At 46.0% G+C, this 13,020-nt stretch overlaps 1 protein-coding gene across 5 annotated transcripts in view; it reads right to left on the bottom strand.

The window, feature by feature from the left end:
- Positions 1-9,785: 9,785 nt before the first annotated feature.
- Positions 9,786-13,020, bottom strand: part of MED30 (mediator complex subunit 30) — a 34,119-nt gene continuing 30,884 nt past the window's right edge. For all 5 annotated transcript variants that reach the window (XM_053250067.1, XM_053250066.1, XM_053250070.1 and 2 more), the window contains one exon: positions 9,786-10,134. Coding sequence is in view for 1 of the 5 variants with exons in the window: in XM_053250070.1 (XP_053106045.1) it covers positions 10,039-10,134 (96 nt within the window). In the remaining 4 variants the exon portion in view is untranslated. The remainder of the gene's footprint in view (positions 10,135-13,020) is intronic.

Here is a 13,020-nt window from a genome sequence, read left to right as displayed (position 1 = left end):
GTGCCTTAATTAGTGGCTGGAGCTGGAGCCGTCTTGCTGCTGGACATGGCAGTGGATGTCACAAAGTCAATGGCTTCCGCACCTGGAACGTGCCCTGGGCCTGCTGGCATTAGCAAGGTCAGGCGGGTCTTTGCTGCCCAGGTGGAAGGCTTTTGCTAGTGTGGGAAGGAGGCAGTTCTGGCCTTTGACATGATCCTCGCGTATGCACAGCAAAGGTTTGCACAGCAGCAGCAGCAGCAGCAAGTAGCTAGGCCCTAGCAAACAACTCATCCCTGCATATATAATACAGGGGACAAACCTTGAGAACATTGCTGCAATACATCCTGATACAAAAGGGGCTCTGTTCACTTCACTCTGCTGCTGCTTCCACGTCAAATTATTTGGTTTGTTAGTGAACTGAGCAGCTTTTTGCTATCTTGGTTGGAGTCCACATGCCCCAGACATGTGGCCAGCCAGGACCTTCTTGGTGCAACTTTCTAGTTTTTGTGAAGTGCGTGCTTGTATTATCCCAGCATAGCATGGCTTCTGAAAGTTTACACCTAGCTGTGTCCAGCTGAGAGGAGCCTGGCTAAGCTCCTGCTGGCCCGAGTCACGCTGCTTTTCACTTCTGCAACCGGTTTACGGCTGAGTGAGATGCAAACCACCTGTACGGCCCATCGGCTGAATGGAGGATTTGACAACACTGGCTAAACTTGCTGTGTACATTCCTGATGTGAAGGGTGAGGCTGGGATCCCCTGGGTAGCAATAAAACCACGTTGCAAGTGTAGAGCAAGGGTGGATCACCGTACTTGGGCAATATGGAAAGGACGCCAGAAATAACTTGGGGTCCCAGGAGAACCTATGCCTGCGCCCAGCATGAAATAACCAAAGAGACAGCAACAGTTCACTTTTGTACTAGGACCATCATCACTTCACTACACTTTTGTGCTATGGCACTGTTAGAAACGTTTGCTAGCGTTGTCAGGAGGGAGAAGGCTGAGAACAGCAGGAGAGGAGTATTACCCTTATCTCTGGGTTGTGGGCTTCCCAGGGACATCTGGTTGGCTACCTTAGCAAACAGGACATTGGACAAGATAGACTTTGGTCTGACCCAGCAGCGTTCTCTTTATGTTCTTACTTCTCCCCACTACCCCCAAGTCCTGCTGAGTTGTTAATAAGAGGACACCTAGTTGTGTTTAGAGATGCCCCCTGAACAGAATCGCTCTGCTGAATTCTAGCACTGTGGCACTAGCAGAGATTCAGACATTTTTGCAATACCACCTAATCCCAGAAGCTCCGAATGCATTGCAACACAGTCACAACCCACACTGTAAAAAAACCAAACTTGGATATCAGACAAATAAAATCAACACGAGAGAGGAGGTTTAAAGCTTTCCTATTCATTACAAGGCAAGGCTACAGCATTTGGGGCTTTCTAGTTTAGAAAAAAGGTGACTAGTGGGGAGACATGATGGAGGTCTATAAAATTATGCATAGTGTGATAGTGTGGAGAGGGGATAAAAAGAGATTTTTTCTCCCTATCCAGGGATTATCTCATGAAACTGATCACCAGGAAATTCAGGACCAACAAAAGGAAGCAGTATTTCACAGAGCTTATCAATAATCTGTGGAATTCTCTGCCACGGGATGTGGTGGCGGCCACCAGCTTGGATGGTTTTAAAGGGAGCTTAGACAAGTTCATAGAGGACAAGTCTGTCAAGGGGTACCAGTCTTGATGGCTATAGGCTAACTCCAGGCTCAGAGGCAGGAGACCTCTGAACTGCAGTTGTAGGAGAGGGGACATGCCTTCCTCTTCTGCTTGCAGGCTTCCCAGAGGCATCTGGTGGGCCACTGTGAAAAACAGGATGCTGGACTAGATAGGCCTCAGGCTATATCCTGCAAGGCTATTCTTGTGTTTCTTTCCCCTCCCTCCTTTTCTCCTTCTCACTTTACCCACTTCCAGTCTCGCACATGTGGGGAGGGGGGCAACTGTGGCAACAACCCCAACAACTCTTGGGGAGGGCATAGCAACACCTGATAACTCAGCTGCTCTCCTCGCTCCCCAGAATTGGACCAATCCAATAGGAAATCTCAAAATATCTGACCCCTTAATCCCACACTAACCATACTTAAAGACTGCCCCACACCAAGCAATCCTCAAGTAGTGTCCAATAGCCACACCTTTTAAAGGAACTCTTTGAGAATATTAGTATATTCTCATTATTAGTTTATTACATATTACTATTTGTTTAAACCATCTTCCCCCCTCTCCTCTGCAAGGCTATGCTTGGTTTTTCTTATCATTAAAAAGTGCCTAAAAACATTGTTGGGTGCATAATATATAGATCTGCATGATACAAAAACGAAAAGCAGCAACCACCGTTGTATGACAGGCAGCTTAGAGGTTGCAGAAATTACTGTCTGCCAAGCCTCGCATCTTACTATTATTTATTCCAAAAAGAAAGTAATTTCAAAAATCTAGATGCACTAAGCACTAAATGCTGGTTTTATAGAAGAAACACATTTGGGACACATTGAGACTGATGGCTTTGTTGTGATGACAGTGAAGTTAATAGCAGAAGAGACAAGCAGCAAAATCCATTTTAGATTTTAAAATTAAACTGTGCCACATTTGACAGCATCCTAGTGACCATCACCAGAGCTAATTTCTATCTTGTAATGACTTTGCAGGTCTGAGTAGACAATGATGCACATTACAGAATGCTCTGGATATGCTGTTAATTATTTTGAACATTTATTTCTTCCTTGTCTTCAAAGACAAAGATTTTGCATTTAAGACACTAGGCTTAAACTTTTCCAGAACAAGGACCACTTTTAATCCCCATCTGCTGTGTAGGACCTGCTTTTCTTTTTAGTAATCTGTCTTTCTGCTTCTTTCCTCGAGAAGTCATTTGCCCTTATCTTTCTTTTACAACCATAAGATAAAATTGTGTCTTTAGCTCCTCCCAACCAGTGTTCCCTCTAACAGAGAATCCCAGATGTTAACTACCACTCCCGTACCCAGCCAAAGGCCATCGCAGCTGGCTATTGTCTCCAACAACATCTGGAATTCCCTGTTAAGAGGGAATGCTGCTCCCAACCCATTAGTTGAAGGACCAGAGGGTGCTTGTTGGGACAAGAGACCATCTTATTTATGTATTTTTCTATGTAAACTGCTTTGAGAACTTTGGTTGAAGAATGGTATATAAATATATGTAGTAGTAGTAGTAATAGTAGTAGTCCCAACCTTGGGTCCAGTGTTCCCTGTAACAGGGATTTCCAGATGTTGCTGACTACAATTCCCAGAATCCTCAGCCAACAATTGCAGCTGGGGATTCTGGGAGCTGTAGTCAACAATATCTGGAAATCCTTGTTACAGGGAACAGCGCTTCGGTCCCCAGATGCTGTAGAACTACAACTCCCATCATCCCCATGGCTGAGGACCATTGTGGCTGGGAAGATAGGAGTTGTAGTCCAACATCTGGGGACCCAAAGTTGGGAACCCCTAGTTTACAAGATGCCTCTAGTTATGAAATAATATACATCCCAGTTGAAGCAGGGATAGGATGCGAAAAAGAAACTTCTGGGAAGAAAAGAAAATCCTATGTGTTGGGAGGAGGATCAGTGGATCCCACCCAATCCCAATGGGACAGTGCAATGAAACACATCACATTTAGATTATCTACATCTTTTCAACAGAAAGTTCACCAAGGGGTTACATGGAAGCGAGGTGATGATGATGATAAAGAATACTCCCTGCCCCAAAGTGGTTCAGGATGTTAAACACACACACACAAAACCAGCAAGAGCTGGAAAAGACCAATACTAGAATGAATTCTTTTGCGCACACTGCTGCCTTCACAATCTAATCGTTTGGCTCTTCCACAGAATAGCAGTTGAAGATCAGTTATAAATTCCAGATAAAGTAATTTGTTTTTTAAAGTTCACATCAACCACTGAGAGCTTCTTGTCTGACTTCCTGAGTAGCAAAAGGCCAAGGAAAATCCTGACCCCAAATGCAACGGACTTCTGAACCAAAGTAGTCAATACAGCACACACCCCACCCCCACCCCGGTCTCATCCACCTCTCAGTTAGTCTCCAAATCTTTTTCCTGAAAAAGGACTTGGCCCTCAGGGACATATTTTTGGGTGCCACAGAGGGCTCCCTGGGGAAGAGCAGATCGTCAAAAGTTGCCTCTTTCCCGGTGCATGGGTGCAGTTAGGTAGAAAGTGCTGTCAGGCTCCTGTCTCGCTGCACTGGTGCTTCTGTGCTCTGTATGTCAGCCACGGATCAGAGCTCAATTTGCTGCTGACCTTTAGCAAGGATGCTGTATCATGTACCTTGAGATTATGCCCTAAGACATGCACATCAGAGGGTACAAAGGGACTCTGGCCTAGGCTTATGGTGCTTCAAATTATTTTTTCTACAAGTCAAGCAGGCAGTTACATACAGTGAGCCCTTTGTGCAAACTTTTCTTGTTAGCATTTAAAACATAAATGACTTTGTGGAAATTCTCTGCCTATTTCCCTTTGCCTGGTAAGATATGGGCCTTATGAATAAACAAATGAAATCAAATTCTGCTCCCAGTTATGTTGCTATAAATCCAAAAAATTGCAGTTGACTGCCGTGGAGTTACTGTTTTATTAAAGTCCAGAGTTATGCCCTAGGTGATGTTCGTTCCTCACATCCCTTATTTTTATTAAAAGACCTATGCACACTCTCCCGGGAGCGAGCCCTACGCTGAACTCAGTGAGACTTACTTCTGAGTAAACAGGCATAGACTCACACTGTAAGTTACCTAATAGCAATTTTAAAGGTGCCATCCATTTCTTTTCCCCATTTCACTACTTCCCTAGTTGCTGGAGATTGCATAAAATTAGTTGTCGTAAGACTTGTTCCCATAGCACTCTGAGGGATTCCTTCTGGACAAATTGATTTGTATACTTACTCTAGCTGCAAATAAAAGAGGTCACACACACACACACACACACACACACACACACACACACACACACACTCACTCTTCTACCTGGGTGTGTGCTCCTAGTTTTCAGATGTGTGGAAGCAAGGTAGGAGGAAAACCTCAGTAGAAGTGATTGTGTAGAAGCAAGGTAGGAGGAAAACCTGGGAAGCTTTTCCTCCTACCCTGCTTCCACTCAACCGGTAATTGGGAGCATACACAGCTCCCAAACCCAGGTAGAACACAGGATTGTTTTTGATTGTGTGAAGGGCCTCACTCTCTTCCATTTTTTGCTCTTCAAGAAATACCTTGGTGCCAGGCTCCCCCATTTGCAAGAAAAGATTTGCCTCTGCTCATTAACTATTGGGGTGGTGAGCCATACTTGTAATAGCGAGCATGAATTGTCCCCTTTGCGAAGCAGAGTTTGCCTTGGTTTGCATTTGGATGGGTGACCACATGGGAGCACTGTCTGCTGTAAGATGTCGTCCTTCAGGGAATGGGCCATAGCTCAGTAGTGGAGCATCTGCTTTGCATGCAGATGGCCCCAAGTTCAATCCCTGGCAGCATCTCTAGGTAGGGCTGGGAAAGACGCCCGCCTGCAAGCTTGGAGAACTGCTGCCAGTCTGAGTAGACAGTACTGAGCTAGATGGACCAATGGTCTGACTCAGTATATGGCAGCTTCCTGTTTTATTTCTTCAGCTGTGATTGCTGCAGCATTACAGATCCATGGGCTTGCTGTACATAAGCCAAATGACTAATTAGACAGATCTGTGGGGGATCCTAGTCTACTAGTCATAATAGCTAAATATGACCTCTATGATGAGGATGTCACCGAATACCAGTCACTGGGATGGGAAGGTTGATAGTAGAGATGGATGGTGTTTTCCGGTCCTGCTCATGGGCTTTCTGGAAGCATCTGGTTGGCTACCATGTGAAACAGAATGCTGGACTATTCTCTTCATTTAAAATTGCTATATTCCGCCCTTCCATCTCATACCAGAAACACCCAATGCATCCAACACCACTACACAAAATTAAAACATTTAAAATACTTGAAGTAGAAGCAACACGTAGAAGCCATTTGAAAAGAAGGCCAGGGATCCTTTTTGGCCAGACCCAGCAGTGATGGGTTAGATCACATTACTTTTTCGGATGTTCTTACAGATCAGGGGTTCTCAACTCTGGGGCTCCAGCTGCTTGTGGACTACAACTCCCATCCACTGCCACAGAGAACTGGTGAGAGTTGTAGTTCAACAACAGCAAATGCATTTTTGCCTACTGTTTGGTCCTACTGATCTTTACTAAAAATGTAGTCATGCCTTTTGGTGAAGTAGGTAGGAGGGAGAAGTGATTGTGTGGGAGACAGCTGGGTAGGATGGCACCACTCTACCCAGCTTTCATACCCAGCATTTGACCAAGGTAGGAAGAAAAGCTGCCCTGCCCAGCTCCTGTCTCCCACACCATCACTTCTCGCTCCTCCTACCTAGTTTGCTCCCACACAACCGAAAATTGAGAGTGCGGACAACTCCCAAACCTGGGTAGGACACTTGTCCTACCTGGTTACCGAATGTGTGAACAGCCTCAGAATTTGTACCAGGCAGTTCAAAGCACTGCAGGGCTACAAGGAACCTGAAGGTTATTTAAACCAAGCCCAAGGTATATGCGAACCACCCGAGCATCTGTACTGATCATATAATATATGAGAGAAGGCAGTAAGGTGCAGAAATACCAATAAGGTGAGGAGAATGCTCTGCAAACAAATCCAGATGGTTCAACTCATAGTCCATTGAGTTGCATCGCAAAATGCGAAGTCAGAATCTTCAGGTTATTAGCCAGCATCCCCTGGAGGTCTACAGCTTTCTAACAAATCCCAGCCTTTCTAACAAATCCCCTCTCCTGTGCATGTCTACTCAGAAATAAGTCCCACTAAATTCAATGAAATTTACTCCCAGGTGTGTGCAGCTGTAACCCTTGCAGCTGCAGCCCTTTAAAGGCAGGGGTTCTGAACGGGGGTCCTAGTAATTTGGGGGTACTTGAAGGGCTCTCTGGGGTTACTCAAAGCACTCCTACCTCCCCACTCGGGAGCTGCACTATTTGTTCTTAATCTGAGAATCACCAGCCTGAAGCTGATGGGCCCGCTTCAGAAGAGGAAGGTGAAGTAGGGATATGCATGAGCTGGTTTGGTGCCTCCTCTGGGAAGCGCTGAGCTGGCTTGGGTGATGGTGTTTGAACCAGCTCGATGGGGTGGGGAGTGGCTCCTTTATGGGGGCGGCAAGGAGCTTCTTACCTGCTTGTCCCCACCCCACCGCTTTGCCTCCTGCAGTGCTCGCCCTAGCAACAGCCACACTGTTCCCTGCAGCCTCCATGCGGCGTCGGCACACACATGGCTGGTGTGCTTAAGAACATAAGAACAGCCCTGCTGGATCAGGGCCAAGGCTCATCTAGTCCAGCATCCCGTTTCGCACAGCGGCCCACCAGATGCTGCTGGAAGCCCACAGGCAGGAATTGAGGGCATGCCCTCTCTCTTGCTGTTACTCCCCTGCAACTGGTACTCAGAGACCTGCCTTTGAGGCTGGAGGTGGCCTATAGCCCTCCAACTAGTAGCCCTTGATAGACTTCTCCTCCATGAAGTTATCCAAACCCTTCTTAAAGCCATCCAGGTTGTTGGCTGTCACATCTCGTGGCAGAGAATTCCACAAGTGGATTATGCGTTGTGTGAAAAAGTACTTCCATTTGTTGGTCCTAGATTTCCTGGCAATCAATTTCATGGGATGACCCCTGGTTCTAGTGTTGTGTGAGAGGGAGAAGAATTTCTCTCTATCCACTTTCTCCACACCATGCATGATTTTATAGACCTCTATCATGTCTCCCTGCAGTCGTCTTTTTTCTAAACTAAATAGCCCCAGGTGTTGTAGCCTTGCCTCATAAGAAAGGTGCTCTAGGCCCCTGATCATCTTGGTTGCCCTCTTCTGCACTTTTTCCAGTTCTAAAATGTCCTTTTTTAGATGTGGTGACCAGAACTGTACGCAGTACTCCAGGTGTGGCCACACCATAATTTTATATAAGGGCATTATAATATTAGCCATTTTATTTTCAATTGCCTTCCTAATGATCCCCAGCATGGAATTGGCCTTTTTCACAGCTGCCGCACATTGAGTCAACACTTTCAACAAGCTGTCCACCATGACCCCAAGATCCCTCTCCTGGTCAGTCACCGACAGCTTAGATCCCATCAGCATATACCTGAAGTTGGGTTTTTTAGTCCCAATGTGCATCACTTTACACTTGCCAACACTGAACCACATTTGCCATTTTGTCACCCACTCACCCAGTTTGGAGAGATTCTCTTGGAGCTCCTCACAATCCGTTTTGGATTTCACTACTCGAAAGAGTTTGGTATCATCTGCAAATCTGGCCACCTCACTGCTTACCTCTGCTTCTAGATCATTTATGAATAAATTAAAAAGCACCGGTCACAGTACAGATCCCTGGGGGACCCCACTTCTTACATCCCTCCAATGTGAAAACTCTCCATTTATACCTACCCTCTGTTTCCTGTCTTTCAACTAGTTAGCAATCCACACATGTACTAGTCCCCTTATCCCATGACTGCTAAATTTCCTCAGGAGTCGTTGATGAGGAACTTTGTCAAAAACTTTTTGGAAGTCCAGGTAGACTATGTCAACTGGATCACCTTGATCCACACACTTGCTGACACTCTCAAAGAACTCCAAAAGGTTGGTGAGGCAAGATTTACCTTTGTGGAAGCCATGCTGGCTCACTCCCAGGAGGGCCTGTTCTTCTAGGTGCTTGACAATTTTATCCTTGAGGATGCTTGCGCCTGAGCTGACTCAGCGCTTCCTAGTGGAAACACAAATCCTTCTGCAGCACAGGGGTACACCAGGGTTGAAAGGCTCTTAAACAACTGCGATCGCATAAGAGGACGAGTGAGTTGCACAAGGGCTCCCGTTGTGCCCCCACAGCCCCTAGTAATGTGAGCACTTCTCCCTCCCTCCCTCCCTCAAATTTGTAAAGGTAAAGAGTGCAGTCAAGTCAATTTCGACTCCAGAAGCCCACAGAGTCTTGTGGTTTTCTTTTGGTAAAATACAGGAGGGGTTTACCACTGCCTCCTCCTGCGCAGTGTGAGATGATGCCTTTCAGCATCTTCCTATATCGCTGCTGCCCGATATAGTACCAGCGGGGATTCGAACCGGCAACCTTCTAGTCGTTAGTCAAGCATTTCCCCACTGCGCCACTTAAGGTGCCCCAAACTTCCATTTCTCGGTGGTTTACAACATGAAACAAATTAAAAATGAAAACTTTAAAACAATTTAAAACCACAGTCAAATTAAAAAATTTGGTGAAAAAATGAGTCTTTAGGGACCTTTTAGGCTCCGGGGGTCTCCCCAGTATGCCCTGCACGCTCGCGCAGGGAATATCGGAGCTTCCAGGGGCCACTTGGCCCCCAAGCTCCCCAGCCCCTGCTGGCTCTATCATGGAGCCAGCAATCGCAGGGCTCCCTCCCTGCTCATGTGTGGGGAGAGCGGGCTTAGCTTGCTCTCCCCGCGCACCCTCCAAAACCAGGTCTCACTGATCATGAGACCTGGCTCAGTATCTAATTAAAAGCTTTGGTGAACAAATGTGTCTTGACTGTCTTTTAAAAAGTTGTAAGAGATGGGGAGTTTGTTTTTCAGCAGGAAGTGTGTTCCAAAGCCTCGGGGCAGCAATGGAGAAGGCCCGTCCCTGAGTAGCCACCAGATGAGCTGGTGGCAACTGCAGATGAACCTCTGCAAGTTGCCAAAGGATCAGTACAAAGCTGCCCCTCCTGGTTTAAAAAACAAAGCTTGATTTTCATAATGAATTTATTGTATAAGCTTCACAATTAGTCAACATTATAATCAAAATATAACCAATGGGTTACAAATATCATATACAGCATCACTCATTTTTATACATAAAAACTGTACACACGTTTACATATTTCAGAAGACTCTATATTAAGACTGGGATAAAGATAATGCAAAGCACAGGACTCTTAGAAAATACCTCTTTTTAAAACAAAGAAAATAAACTGTTAGAATAAGAAAAACATACATTTTAGTTTCTCATTGCCAACATGGCATTTATGTCCCAAATGAGATTCCGTAATTGATCCATAATTTGCTTCAGCTGTTGATTCTTCTGTTTCAGTTTCTGTGAAAAGAAAAAGTTTGTCAACACTGGCATTTGTTCAGGCCACGTATTTTGAATTTTAATTAGGGGGAAATGGCAGTATGCAGGCAGTGCAGAGATCTATTATTCACTGCCAAAGCAACATATCAAGGTAGAAGGCAACAGATTTAATGGCAGATTATCATGACCAGGAAAAGCAATGTGTTAAGTTTGGACGTAAAATCTTTCTGTTTCTTTTGGCACACCTTGCATCGAAGCCTGGTCTGCGGTCTGCAGGTAGCTTCCTTTAGTGCAGGCCTTGATATGTTTTCTTTGGATCTAGAAGCCAGCCCCCCAAATTAGAAGTCAGACAATGGACACTGGGCAAATTTACTGGACTTAGTAATGGACATTGTGAAGTGGGTTGGTAAATGGGCTTCTCTTTGTCTCCTTTACGAGTAACATACTTGGAGCAGAAGCAAGGCTGCCTAGGACAAATCACGATTTTATTAAATAACCCTACTTCTGAATATTCTAGTCTAGACACCATGGTGAAATTTCCTGGCACAATGGCCCCCTGACCATGTCAAGCCCTACTTTAGTAGCAACTGAAACAAAGCAGCAAGTCTCCCGTTCCAGCAAGACTGTATTTCCATATTAGTGTTTCCTTATTGAAGATATTTCTTTTCCGTCAAGTGTTTTCCCTTTATTATTATTATTTTTTAAAAAATTATTGAATGCTGTCCTTGTTTTGTACACCACCCTGAGTCTGTGGATTGGGCGGTATATTAAACCTTTAAATAAATAAGTAAGTAAGTAAGTGCGAAAACACACATAAAGGTTGTTCTCACGATTGTTGGCTGGGCGGGGAGGGTGGGCAGTGGGTAAGGCAGGGTTGCACCCCTCCCTCCCCCCTCCAATCGTCCTGCTGCTCAGAGCAGTGTGGATTGAGCACCCTGTTAATGGGCTGGCCTGGGGGTGTTTGGTCAGCACCCGCAATGTTCAGGCTGTGTGGGGAGTTAGCTGTTAAAGGGGTCAGTTCCACCAGTTTTAATTTGTGCAAACGTTTGGACTCAAGAAATGACTGGATTTGACACAAGGATATAGTTTCAAAATTAAAAGGAGAAATGTATTTGAGGGGATACAGGAAAAGAATTGTGTGGTTAAAGCAATGAAAATACGTTACTAAGCAAACTAACTACAATGAGGCATTTCTAACTTAAAGAGCAATAAAGTGCGTTTCCAAATATACCAGCTACAATGAGGCATTTTCGCTTAAGGTCTAATTGTGTAAGTTTCCCAGGAGGGCAAGAGAAAGAGACTTGGGACGGGGTGGATTTAAGAAAGGGGAACAGATATAGTTTTGGGGCCCAAGGAGGGGGGCTGGGAAGGCTCATATTCACCTGATCTGGATGGCAAGATTTCTGGGCTGCAGAATCTCGCTCCTCAGCGTGGTGGAAAGCAGGAGGGGTACAGGGATTAGTTTAAGGAGGGATACCCATGAGGGGTGGCTTCTCCGTGGGTCCAGCAGCTTCCTATAGGGGCGAGGCAAGCTGGCTGGATATGCACACGGATTGATCCAGATAGTGATTTCAGGCTCTTTGTAGGTTGGAAGAGAAATGCTCAGTGAGGTCCCAGGCATAGCATGCGAGGGAGCATGAAGGTGGCAGGATGGAATCTTGAGTGGAGCACAAGAAAGAGCTTGTTGCAGTGGAGTCCCAAGTTCGAGGCATGAGAGAACACAAAGATCGTGGGGAGCATCCGATGGAGTCCCAAGTGATGGAGTCCCAAGGGAGCACACTGGGTCATGGAACTGGGGATACTTATATTCCAAGAAGTGCCTTGGGGGCATATTCCTACTGTCATGCTTTGCTGTCTAGAATTCTGTGCGGAATGCCTTGTTACGGATGGTTCTTCCTGGGAGTGACAATGTGGGGTTTGCCTTCTGTATGCAAGGCTGATTGTGATGAAAATCAGAGCATGCAGGTGCGTGAAGGAATATCTGTTCTGGGACAGGCTCTCCAGTAATCTTATCAACAGTTTCAATGGGTACACCTCTAGGTCTACGTCACTGACTCATCTCCTTTGTGATGAGGAGAACATTACTTCATCAACTTATCTACTTTTTTTTGCTTGGCATAAGGAAAGAAAGCGAGGTGGTTCACTCTAAATTTAGAATGGCCTTCGAGTTAGCTCGCTATAGTTAACTCTGGAGTCTACTTAGCTGGAACCCCCTGCCTAGGAGGGAGGGTGTGTGTGGATCTAATCCCCGTTCCAATTTGCTTTGTTTGCATCCAAATCTAGGGGCAACTAGCCCACTACCAACTAAGTGACTTGTCCCCATGTGTACAATAAACTGAGGGCTCACATTGCGGTGCAGTTCCTGAGCATATCCAAAGTGCAATCTCCAAGCCTGGAGGTGCAACTGCAAACAGGGAGGCTCCTGAGAACCAGGTAGAATAAGCGTGGCTGGTAACAACCCACACGATCCGCGCTGCTCTGAGCAGTGTGGATTGCTGGAGGCCAGGACAATGGGCATGTTCACACCCTCTAACCCCGGGCTAGTATTGTGTGGAAGTCGGGCTAGCGGGGGTGGAAGTGCTGGGATCGGGAATTTGGCACTGCACATGAGCAGCCCAACCTAGGCTGGGTTGTCTTAGCCTAGGTTGGGCTGCTTGTGTGAGCAGCTTCATGGTGTGATAATGGCACAGTCTGGGTGAGAAGAAGGGAGTAGCAACGACTCCTAGTGATAGATGGAGTCTTGAACAAAACCCAACCAAGGGAGATCTCCAATCTCCCTTGGTTGGGCAAAGTGATTGAGAGGGTGGTGGCCGACCAGCTCCAGGCAGTCTTGGAGGAAACTGATTATCTAGACCCATTTCAAACTGGCTTTAGAACGGGCTATGGGGTTGAGACAGCCTTGGTCGG

The sequence above is a fragment of the Hemicordylus capensis genome, chromosome 4, assembly GCF_027244095.1.
Source record: "Hemicordylus capensis ecotype Gifberg chromosome 4, rHemCap1.1.pri, whole genome shotgun sequence".
Lineage (NCBI taxonomy): Eukaryota > Metazoa > Chordata > Lepidosauria > Squamata > Cordylidae > Hemicordylus > Hemicordylus capensis.
This window is presented reverse-complemented; position numbering and strand designations above follow the sequence as displayed.